We start from the raw sequence: 16,382 nt of genomic DNA, 5'->3' as shown, positions 1-16,382 counted from the left end.
GATACACAGCTAGTCCAGCATTTTTGGAAGGTATTATATTCACTGAACACATGGGTTGCAGCCAGAGTCTGTGCCTGGGGCCATAATTGCGTTACCAGGCGCAGGGAAATCCTGGGGAAACAAAGAAACTGCTGCTGCTCCCAGAASTGGTCTCCAGCAGGAAAAGAAAATGTGTTCAAGAAACCCCTGATAGCCCCTTGGGCTTTGACATGATTGTTTAATCAGACTGAATTAAAAGCATTTCAGACTCCAAGAAAATGGTTTTCAGGTGTGCAGCAACACCAGCTTCTGCAGGACTGGGGGGACTTCTTGCTAGTGCAGCAACTCTGGGAGGGCACACCCAGGGGAACTGAGGCACACTCAGCTCCAAGTGCCAAACGTGTGGTCCTGCTGCCTTCTTGGCCCTTTCGCRGAATCACTGAGGATGGAAAAGGCCTCGAAGATCATTGAGTCCCACCTGTGACYGACCCCTACCTTGTGTCAACCAGGACAGAGCACTGAGTGCCACATCCAGCCCTTCCTTGGACACTTCCAGGAATGGGGACTCTGCCAMCTCCCTGCACAGCCCATTCCAGTGTTTAATCACCCTTTCAGAGAGGAAAATTCTTCCTGTTGTCCAAGCTGAACCTGCCATTGATGCCACATGAGATACCCAGTGCAGCCCTGGTGGTGTGGCTCAGGCAGTGCCAGCATAGGTTGCAGGYGCCCAAGTCAGAGCAGGTACTGAATACCGGAATTAAGCACGTGAAAACCTCAGCTGAAGCTGAACCAGAGCACCCTTTAACACCACAGCCCAGTCTAATCTCTGATTTTATTTGTCAGCTAAGCTGAAAAGAATGCTCGCTGCACTCAGAGTGATACCATCTGAATTTTCTGCTTCAGCAAGGGGTCTGACTCGCCTCGTGTCATGGTGCTGCAACATTTTGAAACGAGACTAAAACCCCACAGAGTGTGTGACTGTACCCCTGGCAATCCAGGCTCTGCCCCTCTGCTCCACTGCATTGGCAGAGTTGAGGGACAGTTGGAGCAGTGTGTTATTTCAACTCAGAGCATTTGAAAAGCATAAATCAAATATTTGAAGTCTTATAACTAGTTTAARAATAATGAGGGTTTTTGTAAAAAAAAATTGTGTGTACTTATTTTCCATATGTTGTACAGTTTAGGTTAAACTTTGTTCATGAGTTGAAGATTTCCTTAGTGATTTGGAACAACAGAATCAAATGTATGGCTTTGAATTAACAGATGAAATTCTCATAGATGCAGCTGGTGTCTAAAATGGGAGGCTTTGAAAAGGAAAAAAAAGGAGAACACTGAAATATTTGTAATTCAATAGCAGCACATGGAAGAATTAAATCAAATTTGACCTATTTTTTAACCAGAAGAGTTTTCTGAAATCTGGGTTTGCAAAGGTCCCATTAGTCATGTGGTGCTGGTATTTTGTTTGCTACTGAGAAAAGCCCAACAGATGATAAAACCAAAAAAAAATAAAGAACATTTAACTGGATTTTTTTTCTTAAATAAGAAAGAAAAAAAGAAACTAAAATATTGTAACTATTTTTGTCTTTCATGTTGCAATAGTACTTGCTACTCTAGCTCGTGATCACTGCAGGTGTGATTCCTCCCAACTGAGCATGAGCATCTACAGCTGCAGAGGTTTTCAGGGGCAGAGTGAGAGGACAAGGCAGGGGTTGGTTTTAAACTAAAAGATGAGTGATTTAGATTAGATGTGGGGAAGAAATTCCTCTCTGTGAGGGTGATGAGGCCCTGGCACAGGGTGCCCAGAGCAGCTGYGGCTGCCCCTGGATCCCTGGGAGTGTCCAAGGCCAGGTTGGACGGGGCTTGGAGCAGCTTGGGATAGCGGAAGGTGCCCCTGCCCATGGCAGGGGTGGAATTGGTTGAGCTTTAAGCTGTTCCATGGTTCTATGATTTCAGTTCTTCCTGTCTCAGACAAGCAGGACCATCCTGGTCTTCTTTACTAAACACTTTCACTAAGGGGATGGTCAGAGCTAAAGGCACTTTGCAGCCCAGGTCATGCCTCARTGAAGTTAAGGCAAGCAATTAATAYAAAACAAATGAGAGAAATGAAAGAGAAGTTCTTTCAGGTTTCTCGGGGCACAGATTTGGGGTTTTTAGAAGTTTCATATTGATTGGATCCTTCAAGTATATATCATCTTGAAAGCACTAAGCAAGGAGTTTGGGCTTGCTGAAGATTGAAAGTGAAAGAGAAGACTTACCTTGAAAAAACCATTGTAGATTGTATGTTTTCCCTTGGTGTCCATCATCCAGTTCCCATATGTGTGATCACTCCCAGTCACCCCTCTGGTGTGGGTATGGCCAAATTTCCTAAACACAGACAGTTTTGTGCTCTCTTAGATCCCACCTGTTTTTCCATCACTTGGCATCGTTTTCTGGAAAAACAATTATATCAATGTTATTTGTGTTTTCTTCCATTTCTGTCTTCCTCTCTCAATCCTCTGATCCTTGCTTTCCAGAGGGTTTTTGCCCTTCCTTTCTTTCAGGGTACACCCACACTGTCTTCATTCCACACCTTGAGCTCAAATTATCATAAGGGGGTTGATAACAGCAGGAGCAGCAATCTCAGCAAGTTCCCTGCCCTGGGGATCAGTCAGAGTGAGGGAGTTCATCCCTCCCTTCCATGTACAGACCCAGCCTGACACCATTCCACCACAATCCTGTTAAAAATATCACCTTTATCCAGGCTGTTCCCAGGGCTGGAGAGCTGCATAGCAAGAGAAAAAACTACCCATTTTGTTATTGTTTAAATTTGTTTCACATCCAGGGGTGTCCCGCTGCAACAGCTCAACTCAGCACAGGAAGAAGCAATTTCCTGAAACTGATGCTGGTGCTGAGCCCGTGAAAGATGAAGGGAACCCCAGATACCAAACATCAGACCCGCACACACAGCACCTGCTTTCACACAGGGATGGAGTTTGAATGTTTCTGGAATTTTAATATTTCAGGAATATTTCTGTCAATATAACCCTTAGGACATACCACAGGATTTTTACACCTAATACCGAACTTAAACTGGAGCATTGAAACATCAGCCCACTTTTCAGTAGAATCTATGTGGCTCTCCAGTTCTGGCCCTTTAGCTTTGAGTCCTTTCCATTGTGAGACTCTTCATCACCAGTGTCCCTGGAGTGGAGTGTCCACCTGCAGTGGAGGTGCCTCCTGCCTCCTGGAGTGGGTTAGTCCACATCCCACTTTCAGCCCAGAAACAGCATCCAGAGCCTGCCTGGAGGACCTGGGGCCTCTGGGTGCCCACCAGGAAGACCTGAGGCTCTCAGGGTGTCTCCAGGAAGCTCCCGGGCTGCCCATGTCTTGGTCCCAGCTTTATCCCGGTGTTCCACTGGTGGCTCAGTGCATGGAGCCGGGCCAGCGAAGGCTCTCTCCCAGGACACCCGTGGGTGGGAAGACATGAGTGGCCTCCAGGCCCCCAGGGCTCCTTCCAAGGGCAGCAGCCACTGGTTCTGGGCTCCCCAGGCTGAGCTCCGAGCCCTCGGCCAACACCGGGGCGGTGACCAGTGCTGAGCCCCCTCCCCTTGTCTGCTCCCGACACAGCGATCTGCTGTCTGGCACAGAGATCCCAGGCCGGACACAGTGACCCCAGCTCCGGGACACCGACCCCAGGCCGGGGACACCGACCCCAAGCCGGACACAGTGATCCCAGCTCGGGGACACCGACCCCAGGCCGGACACAGTGATCCCAGCTCCGGGACACCGACCCCAGGCCGGGGACACCGATCCCAAGCCGGGGACACAGATCCCAGTCCGGGGACACCGATCCCCAGCTCGGGGACGCGCGAGCCTGAGGAGGGAGGTGCCGGCCTTCGTTGGCGGGAAGAGTGAACCCCGCCCTCTCCCCGCCCCTTTTTACGAATCAACCAATAGTTCGCGCAGACAGATGATGGACGTTTGTATCATCTAATGGTACACAGCCGAGCGTACGCCAGGCCAATGAGCGCTGCGCAGTGAGCCGAGCGCCCCGCCCCCCACTTTATATAAGGTGAGCGCAGTCAGGGCTTCTGCTGTCGCGGTGCTGCCCAGACACGTTGCGCGTCTGTCCCAGCGCTCTCGAACCATGGTGAGGGGGGCGAGGGTCCGGCAGGGCAGGGGTAGCTTGGCTCTGCTCCGCGCGCTGCAGAGGGGAAAGAGACGCAGGATGGGCGGGGGGAAGGGCCCCGCTGGGCCGTGGTGGGCTGCGGGTCCCGCTGCCCCAAGCCGTGTCTCGTCCCGCGCCCTGTCGCTCCCGCCGTCTTATCCCAAAATGGTGGCGGCCTCGTCGAGAACATGGCGGCCCGCGGGACCCTCAGCCCCTGCCGGCTCTGGGTCTGCAGCTCCGCCCCGGAGGCGCCTGGCCCTGCGGGTCCCGCGGCATCCTGCCCGCAGAGCGCGGGAGAACGGCCGGGCTCCCGCTGGGTACAAACACGGGGAACCTCCGCGCGGTGTGCGGGACCCGCAGGGGCGGAGGGAGGAGCCCGTCCCACCGCCCTGGGTGTTGCCGCGGTGCCGCTCGCTGCCATTCCCCCGCTTCTGCCTCGGGGCCTGCCGTGGTGTGAGGCGGTGGGAGCGCCGGATTTGGGCTGATGGGGAGGATTCCTGAAGGACTTTTTGAGACTGGCTGGCGAGAATGACCTGGTAAATGGTGAGTCACCTTGAAGCCTAATCTGAAAGGCGTGACAGGGGCTGGGATGTCCCACAGGACAAGGTTCAGGTGCTGGGCTGGGCAGCACAGCTGGAGTCTGGGATGGGCGTGCTGCTCTTCTCTATGAGGGTGTTGGCTTCCTAAATCTCTGAAAAGAGATTGTCAGAAGGTTATGTGGCTTTACAAATGTAGCAAGACTGCTACTGTAGGCTTRTGAATGTGTGGGAAATACTTCTTTAGCTGAAAATGTTTGTAAATCAGAGTATTGATGGAATGTGTTGATGTCCTTGCTCTTACCTTTCCCTTGGGACTGTACATTGTCACAGTTTTCAAATAAAGTCAAATCAAAAGTGTGAAAACAGCCCCTGATCTCTGCAAAGGATACAGTTCCTTGGAGTCCCATCCCAGGGAAACAACGTTCCTCCATATGGTRTTCTGATGAGCTTGGTCTGAGCTGGCACTGCCATTCCCAGAAAACTTGGCTTTCCATCAACCTCCCGCAGGTGCAGCTGTACCTTGAGCACCGTGCTGGGGAGTGCAGAGGACCTACAGCCTGATCCAGCAGTGCAGTGGAGGAGCTGGGGGCTTCAGCCCAGCAGTGAGTGCAACAATGGGCTGAGTCTGCAGCTGCTGGAAGGGCAGTGACAGGGCAGGCCTGTGCCCTTCAGCTGGAGTACATCCTGTAGGGAAAGGAGACACAGGCTGGGCTGGAGAAATTCTACCTGAAACTTTCTGTGCTTGCAAATAATGTATATAAGTGTGGGGAAAGCATTTAGTGTTAGTTAAGTAAATAACAGGATTCTGTTATGGCTTGAATACAGCATTTACCAGCACTGTCTGTATACATTTAATCCTTATTCTGAAGTTCTCATCTGTGATGTGTGAAGGCCTCGAGCTCTAATGAATGTGACAGTTCTYTTGGCTGTCATTGCAACTTGGAGCTGATGCTTTCAGAACAAAATTTGAGCCTTGTTCTTTAGTATTCTTGATGCTGTGAGAAAGCCCTGCAGTGCAAAATGGGCAGAGAATCTCTCAGTGTCTGACAAAGATTTGTGTTTCATTAAATAGCCACATACTTACAAATCCTTAGTAGAGTTGTAAGAAAGCRGTTGGAAGAACTCTCAAGGCAGGACTAACAGTGGCACCAGGCTTTGTGACTTACCTTGTCTWGCCAAGTTTTGAAAACCTCCAAGCATGGAAATCCCTTCCCACCTTTCTGGTGAGCTGTTCCAGGGCCACACCATTCCACTGGTGGGGGCTTTTCTTATCACAAACCTGAGCCTTGCAGCAGCCACTGAAAATCCAACCTGGACGCGCCTGCAGAGCAGAGGGAAGGCCTTTCCTGTGCTGGCCATGCATATCCTTTTGTACCCTGGCACATGGTTTGCCTTACTGAGGATAAGAGAGCCCTGGGGGACATTCAGACTGTAGGCATCTCCAGGATCTCTGCAGCAGGGCTGCCTCTCAGTTACTGCTGTTTGTACTGGTGCAGGGAGTCACTGCCCTATGTGTTGAACTTTGTATTTTGTCCAAGTAAACATGCCATGTTTTAATGTGGCAACGTGGCCTATGGCTTTGTTGCCACACTGTACATTCAGAGTTGGAAAGGGGACCCACGAGGGCCATTAAGTCCAACTCCTAGCCTTGCACGCTGTGCCCAAGAATCCCACTCTTTGCCRGAAGAGTGTTGAGTTCTGTCAGCTCTGGGGTTGTGACCACTGCCGTGGGGAGCCCGTTTCATTGTCTGATCACCCTCTGGGGGAAGGATGTTTTCCTCATGTTCAGGMAGACCATCCCTGACAGCTTCTCTCTGGTCCAGTCACTGGTCACCAAAGAGCCCTCTGCCTCCTCTCATGAGGAAGCTGTAGACCGTGATCAAGTCTCCCCTCTTCTCCTGGCTGACCAAGCCAATGGCCTCATCTGCTCCTTGTATCCTTCTGCTTTACACCTTTCATTTCTGTGGTGTAGTCCTTACACACCCTTTTTCAGTGCCCTTCCCCAACTGTTTAAAGAGTTTCTCTAGCAAATCTTAGGTCATTGGTGGGACCTCAGTCAGGTGAGGATCTAGGTTGATGTGGTGGGCTGTCTTCTCCTCTCTCTCTCTGTAGAAGACTTTTAGGCTTCTCACCTGAAGGGATGCTCCCTGACTCATTGCCATRGTCTGGCCTCTCTGGCACTGCATCTCATTTTTCTGTCACATCTTCTACACTGTGCAGATTGTTGGTGTGTCCTCTGCCATTGCAGCATTGTACAAGCTCTGTGCTTCAGCCTGGATGAAGTCGGATTTGGAGAGGAGTAGTKTGGCAGCAGCTCTGAGCAAGGCTGCTTGCAGAGAGGATGTGGACTGGACATCTAATACAGCTTGGATGATGGGAGCTTAAAAACAGCAATTGAGCTGTACGGTGATATGCTTGTGAACAGGTGGTGTTTTCGTTGGGTTTTTTTGTTGTTGTTGTTGTTATTGTGTTTTCCTTTGGTTTCTTTTTTACAAATGCAGATTTTAATTTCATGGGGTTCCCAATGAATTTGAAAGGCCTGTGCTCCTGCTTTTCTGCATTGATTATGGWTATGGACTGGCAGTTCCAGGTCATAGAATCACAGAATGTTGGAAGGGACCTTAAAGACAATTCAGTTTCATACCTTCCACTATCCCAGGTTGCTTCAAGCCTTGTCCAGCCTGRTCTTGGACACTTCCAAGGATGGTTCAGCCATAGCTTCTCTGGGCAACCTGTGCCAGAGCCTCACCACCCTCCACAGCCAAGAATTTCATCCTAACTTTTAATCCAACCATATCCTCCTTCATCTTAAGGTCATTTCCATTTGTCCGAWGTCCCTCTCCAGCTCTTTTGGAGTCCCTTGAGGCACTGGAAGGGGCTCTAAGGTTCTCCCTGGATCCTTCTCTTTCCCAGGCTGGATATCCCCATCTCTCCCAGCCTGGCTCCAGYCCTGGAGCAGCTCCATGGCCTCCTCTGGACTCTCTCCAGCAGCTCCGTGTCTTTCCTGTGTTGGAACCCCAGGGCTGGAACAGCTCTGCAGGTGGGGTTTCACCTGAGCGGGGCAGAGGGGCAGAATCCCCCTGYCCTGCTGCCCACGCTGGGGGATCAGCTCAGGGCTGGGGTGGTTTCTGTGCTGCCATAGCACGTGGCTGGGGCACGTTTAGCTTCCTGTTTATCCTGGTATTCCAGGGAGCCAATTTGTCCCATCCAATTATAGGGTCTGAGCATAGTTTTGGGTTACAGTCTCATTAAACTGCACTACGTGCTGGCTCTTCCAGAATGTGCTTTGCTGACACTCAAAACCAGATTTTGAATGTGAAATGCCACAGATGGACCAGGAGTTTGGAGATGTTTCTATTCTATATTGGCTTTCACCATTGAAAGTCSTATGCTGAAATATTAAAGAAACTGGATTTATGCTCTGGACATCAAAGGGAATTTGGGAATCCACAAATGGGTAGGAGTAGATTTGCTGCCATGAACTATTTTCTACACGGGGTAGTTTTGTGTAGTGTTAAGGAGTTCAAGTACTTCATGTGCAGCAATGTGGTGTGAGACCCGATGGGTCTGTATTTATGGAGGGATATGAAGGGATTTGTTAGGCAAAGTTTCCTCAAGGGATCAGGCGAATATTTTTTTGGTTCTATGTACATTAAAGGAAGTGCTCTCAGATCTTGGGAGGATTTTGCTGCCTCTGGTGGCTGTGCTCCTGGGGCTGGTGTCTGGGTGAACGTGTTCTGGACACTTAGGCCAGTGAGAGGTGTGATCATCTGCTTTTCTAAATATTCAGTATTTGGTATGAAGAGAAGAGTTGGCTGAAGAATTTGAAAGAGTTGATCAGATTCTTCCTGTCTGAAAAACAACAAGGAGGAATGAGCTTGTAAAAATAATAATGTCCAAAAGGGTCTTTCTGGGTGGAGCTGATGATGTCTCAAAGGGGCTTTTGTGTTCTGTTGTGTTTTGTGCCAAATGCCCCCAACACCAAGACAATAAAGGCAATGTTTTAATGGCTTTGCGGGCTGGCAGTCCCGGCTGGGCGTGCTGAGCCTTTGCTAAACAAGGGCAGTGCTGTTTGTGCTGAGTGATGCGTTTCTGTCCCGCAGCGCGAGTGCATCTCTGTCCACGTGGGGCAGGCGGGCGTGCAGATCGGCAATGCCTGCTGGGAGCTGTACTGYCTGGAGCACGGCATCCAGCCCGATGGGAACATGCCCAGCGACAAGACCATCGGCGGGGGGGACGACTCCTTCAACACCTTCTTCAGCGAGACCGGCGCGGGGAAGCACGTCCCRCGGGCTGTGTTTGTGGACCTTGAACCTGCAGTCATAGGTAACAGTGACCTGTGCAAAGCACTCTAGAACATTGCCATGGTTTTTGGCTAAGGGATCCATTCCTCTAGTCGCAGAAAATTCTTTGGGGCTTTAAATTTTTACTGCATAAAGCTTGCCTACACCTTCCTAGTGATGGAAAATGCTTGGCTTTATGTTCATTGAGACTGGCAAATGTGCACTATGGAGCTTTCAAGAATTTCAGTATTACCTTCTGCCRGGCTGTGGATTTAAATGGGTCTCATGAACCTGCTTTATGCTTTTGCTATGCAAAGAGCAGTTACAGCCCCTTGAAACAGTATGGCATAATGTGTGCTGCAGTCAGTAGAACCTCTCTCTTTAAGAGACACAAGACATATCATTAAAAATGTTCCTTATTGACACAAAATGTATCATTAAAAAGATTCTTTATCATACATGGGAATGATTCCTGTGGTTTCCCAGAGCAATCTGTGTAGGCTGAACAGTGCTTGCAGAAATGAGTCCCCATAGCTAGCCTAAATTGAGGGGCTTCTGAACATCCATTTCGACTTCCTTTTGCCTTATCTTTGAAAAACAGTCCAGTCCTGAAAATGAGTTCTGTTCCAAGCTCTGGCAACACTGGCTCTTGGTGTTCAGGTGTGATCCCATGCATCAACCACTGACCAGTCCCCCAYTGTGGGGCACTGGCTGCACTGCCAGCTCAGTGTGAGTTCCCAGTTTCATAAGACCCTCATCCCTTGTGTCAGGAATCCTGGTTTTCCTTTTCACCAGTGTGTGCCAGAAGTAATTCTCCTGGAGGTAATTTTTGGCTATCTTGTCTCAAGTGGTGATGTGGGCTCTTAAGCAGAGGTCTCTATAGGCTGTGCTTACAAAGTTGCTGTGTTTTATTGTTCTGCAACACGGGGAAATGTGTGAGTGTGGTCAGGCTATTCCTCTGCATCCAAACTGTAGCTGTTCTGTAACTTCTGTTCAGTGTAACACAGCAGACCCCTTTTTGTGGCTAACAGCAGAATAAACCTCTCAGGGGAGTAGAAGGAGGTGGGGCTGCTCAGGAGTGGGAGTGCTGGGCTGGAATGTTGAAAAGATCATAAGCATCCTTGGCCATACACTAATGTTCCCAGGAGCTGTTGCAGGTCTGGTTTTGTGCTTTTTTGAGCCCTGTGGCTGTTGCCTCCTCTGCTGCTGGCCAGGTGGTGGCTCTGAGCAACCAGGAAAGGCTAAGAAACGAGGTGAGGGAGAACAGGTGGCAAAATAGGGCAGAGGAGCTGGTCTCAGAAAAAATGCTGAAAAGTAGTGAGTGTTCCAGTGCTTGTTTCTGTTGCAGGGGTAGTATGGCGAGATGGGCAAGATTGGTAATACTGAAAGTTAGGGCTTTTTTTTTGTTAAAGGTTGTATCATGTGTCTTTCTGGGAAATAGCTGCCCTTCTTTAGTCCTGCTTGGCTAATGTGAAAATTACTGCTCAGTTTCCTGGGCAGGACTGGCATGAGTCTCCCCATTCACGCAGCAAGTCCCTATGCTCTGAGTTTGTGAAAAACCCATCTTTGTGCATGCAGCAGCTCTGCACTTGCCACATGTGTGCACCAGGGATGTCTGTCCTTCCAGATCTGTGCTGCTTTTACAGAAATCAGCAGGATGCTGGATATGCACCAGCTCTGTGGGTGTGGTGGTAAAATACCATCTAACTTTCCACCATAAAATAGGCCAGTGACACCTGGGAATTCAACACAAGTGTCTTTAGAGTCTACCCAGCTACACTTGAAAACATGAAGGACAGTATGTCTGGAGCAAGTATGGTTTGGTTGTCCCCTCAACTAAGTCCTTTGTTCCAGGCACACTTTCGTAGTCCAGTAACTGATCCTCTGAACTCTGATCAAGTTTTGTTACTTCCTGAGGACTGTCCTCGTTCATGCTACCCCTGTCTGCATAGGATAAATAACAATTTTTTTGTGGTTCTATATTTTTCCCTTATTACCCATATTTGTCCTTTATAATGTCAGGTAGTAAAACAGGAAGTTTTAGACACATGGGTATTTGTGATGATAAACTGCTCCAAATTGTTTTTATTTTGACGCAGCCTTAAAAATACTTCAGAATATTGGGTTGCAGACTGCTGTGGGAGCTGCTCAGCCTCAACTGGCTTGAATAATAATAGTATAGCTAAATAATATATTTTTACATCTTAAACTTGTCTTTGTTTTGCTTGTTCTGTTTCAGATTGATGAATACTTGCTAACAGGCAACTTCAGCTGTAGTCAATAAAGCTCTCTGCTGTCAACCTGATTTAAATTAACAAATGCAATACTGCAATAGCACACAACTCAAGAGTGGCTTGAGCTAAACCAGAGACAAAACTCTGCTGAGTGTCTTTGTACCTTTCTGGTAGGACAGAGCTTTAGCCTGCTGGGTGTACGTGCATATTTCTGGGAACTAGTGGAGTTCATGGCTCTAAATCAGTCTCCAAATGTGTAACTGCTGGGGGATGCTGAGTGTGCATCTGCACAGTTGCTTTAACACAGCTGTGTGTGCTGCAGCTTGCAGCTTAGGGTTTGGATAATTGCAGAGCTCTCCAAGAGCATCTCCTGTTCCTTTTGAACCCTTCTCTACCTTTGGCAGAAAGTACAGAGAAGAGAAAGGGTCATCCAGGCAGTGTTGGCTCTGCCTGCTAACAGAAGAAATGAGACAGCATCCTGGAGGGATTGGGAAGGGGAAAAGGAGGATTTCAGCTGCTGAGCTGCAAAATGGGCYTTAAGTTGTGTTAAACTAGAAGAATGATTCTGCTGCTATAGTCTAGTTCTAAATTGCTCTTAAAATTTTGACCTTTGCTAAAGGTCAAAATTTTAAACTTAGGTGCGAAATAGAACAGTTTCCTAAGCAGTAGCTTATTTTTTTTAGTTATTCACCATTTAGGCTGTAGGAAGTATTGTCACCTTCTGGTAGGTAGTTGCTTTTAATCTTTAAGGGTTTAAGTATATTATTCTGGACACCCTCAGAAATTTGAAAAAGCTTGTCTATATAGAAAATTAACTTTAAAATATTTGTATATTATATAATAATATATATCTTGTCTCTCCCCAGATGAAGTTAGGAATGGGACATACAGGCAACTCTTTCATCCTGAGCAACTGATATCTGGTAAAGAAGATGCTGCAAATAACTATGCTCGAGGTCACTACACAGTTGGGAAAGAGATAATTGATCTAGTTCTAGAGCGTATCAGGAAACTGGTAAGGCTTCACTGAAGGCTCTGAAACATCTTCAGTTTTTCAGGATTTGGAAATTAGATTATCAAATACATAGCTCTATAAACTGTGCTTTAATTTCTTTGTAGTAGGAGAATCTATGGACTTGGTCTACATTTGTTTTTTTGCATCACTCATTCTTAGCCACCTGAAAATGGCTGGATTATTCCTGTCAGATATGGCTTTCAAGTGGCCTAAAATGCTGATTTGGCACCTAAATCTTCATATTTAGTTTCGTGTTCAGAAAGCCAGAACTGAAAAGTATGATTTGCATAGTTCCTGCTGGAGAAGGATTGGTCTCTGGCTGTGGTTCTGTCAAGGAAATTTAAATACTTCTGTGGTTTAGAGTACTGCTTGCATTTCCTGCTATTATGATTTCTGGATAAATTTTGTGGTAATAAGAACAGAAAAGGAATAAATCTCACTAAGTTGAGATGTTTCAGCCTCCTCAGTACTTTGATCATGTGGCACACTTAGCAAGGTGACACCTTRAGGAGGTTAGAGTTTCCTAGTTAGGGCTGCTAAGCATGTCCATTGCCCAACATGTGTCACAAAGGTAGGAATTCTCATTGCACAAAACCCAGGGTATACCTCTGGTGCTTTGATATGGAATGCAAAGTGAGTCTTAGTGAAAAGTTCACCTGCAGATCATAACTGGAATTATCTCAACACTCGACTGCCACAGTCTCTTATTAAAGCAACAATAAGTTTGCAATAGGCTGTACTTTGACCTGAACACGATCGTAATTTCTTTGTACAAGCTGTTGGAAGTCCCAGTTAATCCTGGGAATTGAGTTGAGCATCGTGTGCCACCTCTTTGTGAAGACAGGGCTGTCTAGTTTTGTCTTCTGAGAAGAGTGAATGGGACTGGCACTATAATACTCTGTGACAGCTCACTTCCCTGAGTGGAGATACACTCTTGGCACTCGTACACAATTAGAACAGTAGCTCTGGGATGTGGGATTGCTCCATTTTTGTGCAGATAGAGAACGTCAAGTAAGTGTAAGGGAATAGATAGTGTGTGGGCCTTAGAATATTCCTGCTTTTCTTGCTCATTGTTAATGGCCTCAGCTGAGAATTGGGGATAGAGGGAATTTTAAGCTAGCAGTCTGAAGTGGTAACCATCCAATATGTAGGGGATTTAAACCAGACAAGAATATTGTTTCTCATGGGGCACTGCCTTGACTCTTGGCGGATGAATTCCATATTTCTGAAGCTTAAACAGTTGGTATGTGTCAGAAGTCAGAGCTGTCTTTCTTGAGATTGGTTTGGGATTTTTAATGTACACAGCCTTGAACACCTGTATTTTCTCTTTCAGTCAGATCAGTGCACTGGCTTGCAGGGCTTCCTGATTTTCCACAGCTTTGGGGGAGGCACTGGATCTGGTTTCACCTCTCTGCTGATGGAACGCCTCTCTGTTGACTATGGGAAAAAATCCAAGCTGGAATTTGCCATCTACCCTGCGCCGCAGGTCTCAACAGCTGTTGTAGAGCCTTACAACTCCATCCTGACCACCCACACCACCCTGGAGCACTCTGACTGTGCCTTCATGGTTGACAATGAGGCCATTTATGACATTTGCCGTAGGAACCTGGACATTGAACGCCCGACCTACACCAACCTCAATCGCCTCATTGGTCAGATAGTATCCTCCATTACTGCTTCCCTCAGGTTTGACGGTGCCTTAAACGTGGATCTTACTGAATTCCAGACTAACCTGGTGCCTTACCCTCGAATCCACTTCCCACTGGTGACGTACTCCCCGATTATTTCGGCAGAGAAGGCCTACCACGAGCAGCTCTCCGTGTCCGAGATCACCAACGCCTGCTTCGAGCCCTCCAACCAGATGGTGAAGTGTGACCCGCGGCACGGCAAGTACATGGCGTGCTGCATGCTGTACCGCGGGGATGTGGTGCCCAAGGACGTCAACGCYGCCATTGCTGCCATCAAGACCAAGCGCACCATCCAGTTTGTGGACTGGTGTCCTACTGGATTTAAGGCAAGTCTCAGTTTCAGCATGATTTCTCAAGACTTCTCATTCACTGTCCTGGGCTTGTGGAGGGTATTTGCTCATTGAGTTGTTCTGTAGGTATCTGGTTTGTATTCTGAGGTGTGGAAATCTAGGTTCTCATGCAGAGCTGTTTTGTGAGTGACACATTTTTTAATCARCTCCTGTTGTCTGACTTTGATTATTGCCATTGTGAAACACCTCAAAGAAACTCATGGTCTCTTCTGTCTTTCCTGTAGGTTGGCATCAATTACCAACCCCCCACAGTGGTTCCTGGGGGTGACCTGGCCAAAGTCCAGCGGGCAGTCTGCATGCTGAGTAACACCACGGCCATTGCCGAGGCCTGGGCTCGCCTGGACCACAAGTTTGACCTGATGTATGCCAAACGTGCCTTTGTTCACTGGTATGTTGGAGAAGGGATGGAGGAGGGGGAGTTTTCAGAGGCTCGGGAAGATTTGGCTGCTCTTGAGAAAGATTATGAAGAAGTGGGCACAGACTCGATGGATGGAGAAGATGAAGGTGAAGAATATTAAATCCAACAGTGAATTGCAAGTYTTTGCCATTTTACTGCCTCTTTAGTAGCAATGTAAATCATGTCAACTGATTGGAATAAACTTCTTTAATCAAGAACTTTGGTAGTGTCCAAACACTATGTGCACTCATTAACTATATGCAGACAGCAGTCCAMGAGATGGAACTCCTTTCTGAAGAAGGTAGCTGAATAAAATAACCATTCAATTAGTTCAGTCAGTTCTTGTTCTTATGSCATTGCTATTTGAAGAGCTGTTAATGCCTGTTTTCTTTTGAATATGAGACTAGAATGAGCTGGAGCTTTTTCTGGAAGGTGTTAGCTACATTTTTTCCAAGACTCTTAAATTGGTGTCACGAGAGGCAACAAGGGCTAACTTTGTGTTTCCCATAAAAGGTGCAAGACCTTCAAAACTGAAGGCTGTTTGGGTTAGTTTTGTCTTATTCTTAGACTTAGCGAGGGCCAGTAACTTAGAGATGCAGTAACTTGGATGGGGAGGAGATGCCCAGGAAGGGTGTGCCATAGCATGATGAACCTGCCATTGTAGCCAGAACCTGTGCAGTGCTTGCCCTTGTGTTGCTGTGCCCTTCCACAGAAGGACCTGGAGTCCCTATTTGCAGCTCTCTGGAGTCAGCCTTTGCCTGAAGCTGTCTGGAGAAAAATCTCTGGGTTAGCCTGGCCAAGGTTAAACAAAAAAAGTTTTCCCTGAAACTTGTTCTTTTTCAGAAGTAATTATTCCATGGGTTCAGATATGAATACTGCCATCCTTCTGTGTAAGCTGATGGAACAGGAGAGGATTTGGCTAATCAGGTTTATCTGCAGATTGAACAGCCTCTGTCTGAAACGTTCTGCATGGATTGAGTGGGGGCCTGGGCACACAGTGAACCACAAACCAAATAACTTCACTCTTGTAGGGCTGGATGACTGAAGAATCTACCCTACGGCAATGCCAAAGGTGGAATAGTCAAATCTTRAGATGAATACTGAATGTGATTACAGGATACCAAAGTCTGACTCCAAGATGAGATTTRGGCTGGAGAATTCTCCCATCCGATTTCAGACTTACTCATATTCCTTCTGATTTAATAGYAGAGTGTGAATCAGGCCAAGCCTTGAAGCCTGTTAGCTGCAGATGTGAATGCCTGCTTGGCAGGAGTCTCAGCTGGAGTATGTTGAGATTCTTGAACTCCCTTCTGCATGGAAGCCTCAGTGCTCAGATAATGCTGCAGTATCTGACATGCCCTCACAAAGTGGGGCCCTTTTCCTGGTCCCAGCTGGACTTGTTCTACATGGGGTATCACCTGTAATTTAGAGTAACAGGATGCTGCTGTTGATGGAAGGTCTCAGAACAATCTGGTCTGTGAGAGCYGACCAGGAGTTGCTTTGGCTCCTCCTGTCCTGGATCACTCTGTTTTTGCAGCCATTGGGTTGAGTCAATCTGATTTGAAATTAACTTCTTGGAGCTGGAACTTACCAATTTTACAGAGATGGGGAGAACAGTCTTAGTGCTTCATCACTTTGATGTTTGTCTCAGACTGTCAGCCCTGCCGWTGTGCAGGATGTGTGGCAATCACACCTCCTGCCATTCAGCACAGCTGAGTGTAGCCAGTGTGTCAGTGAGTTTCTCGTTTGC

At 47.7% G+C, this 16,382-nt stretch overlaps 1 protein-coding gene across 2 annotated transcripts; it reads left to right on the top strand.

Annotated features, from left to right (window-relative positions):
- The first annotated feature begins 4,032 nt into the window (after positions 1-4,032).
- Positions 4,033-14,946, top strand: LOC130578335 (tubulin alpha-8 chain). Of its 2 annotated transcripts, none has more exons than XM_057374331.1 (5): positions 4,033-4,108; positions 8,769-8,991; positions 12,049-12,197; positions 13,531-14,211; positions 14,460-14,946. In XM_057374331.1, exons 1-5 carry the CDS (start codon positions 4,106-4,108, stop codon positions 14,751-14,753), a joined length of 1,350 nt encoding a protein of 449 aa, XP_057230314.1. In that variant the 5' UTR covers positions 4,033-4,105; the 3' UTR covers positions 14,754-14,946. The 2 variants fall into 2 exon arrangements, with proteins under 2 accessions (XP_057230314.1, XP_057230315.1); XM_057374332.1 differs by lacking the exon at positions 4,033-4,108 and adding an exon at positions 4,515-4,669.
- Positions 14,947-16,382: the final 1,436 nt, after the last annotated feature.

The sequence above is a fragment of the Malurus melanocephalus genome, unplaced genomic scaffold (assembly GCF_030028575.1).
Source record: "Malurus melanocephalus ecotype Western Australia unplaced genomic scaffold, MMel_1.1 scaffold_224, whole genome shotgun sequence".
In the NCBI taxonomy this organism is placed as follows: Eukaryota; Metazoa; Chordata; class Aves; order Passeriformes; family Maluridae; genus Malurus; species Malurus melanocephalus.
The sequence above is the reverse complement of the archived record's forward strand: the minus strand, read 5'-3'. Positions and strand labels throughout refer to the sequence as shown.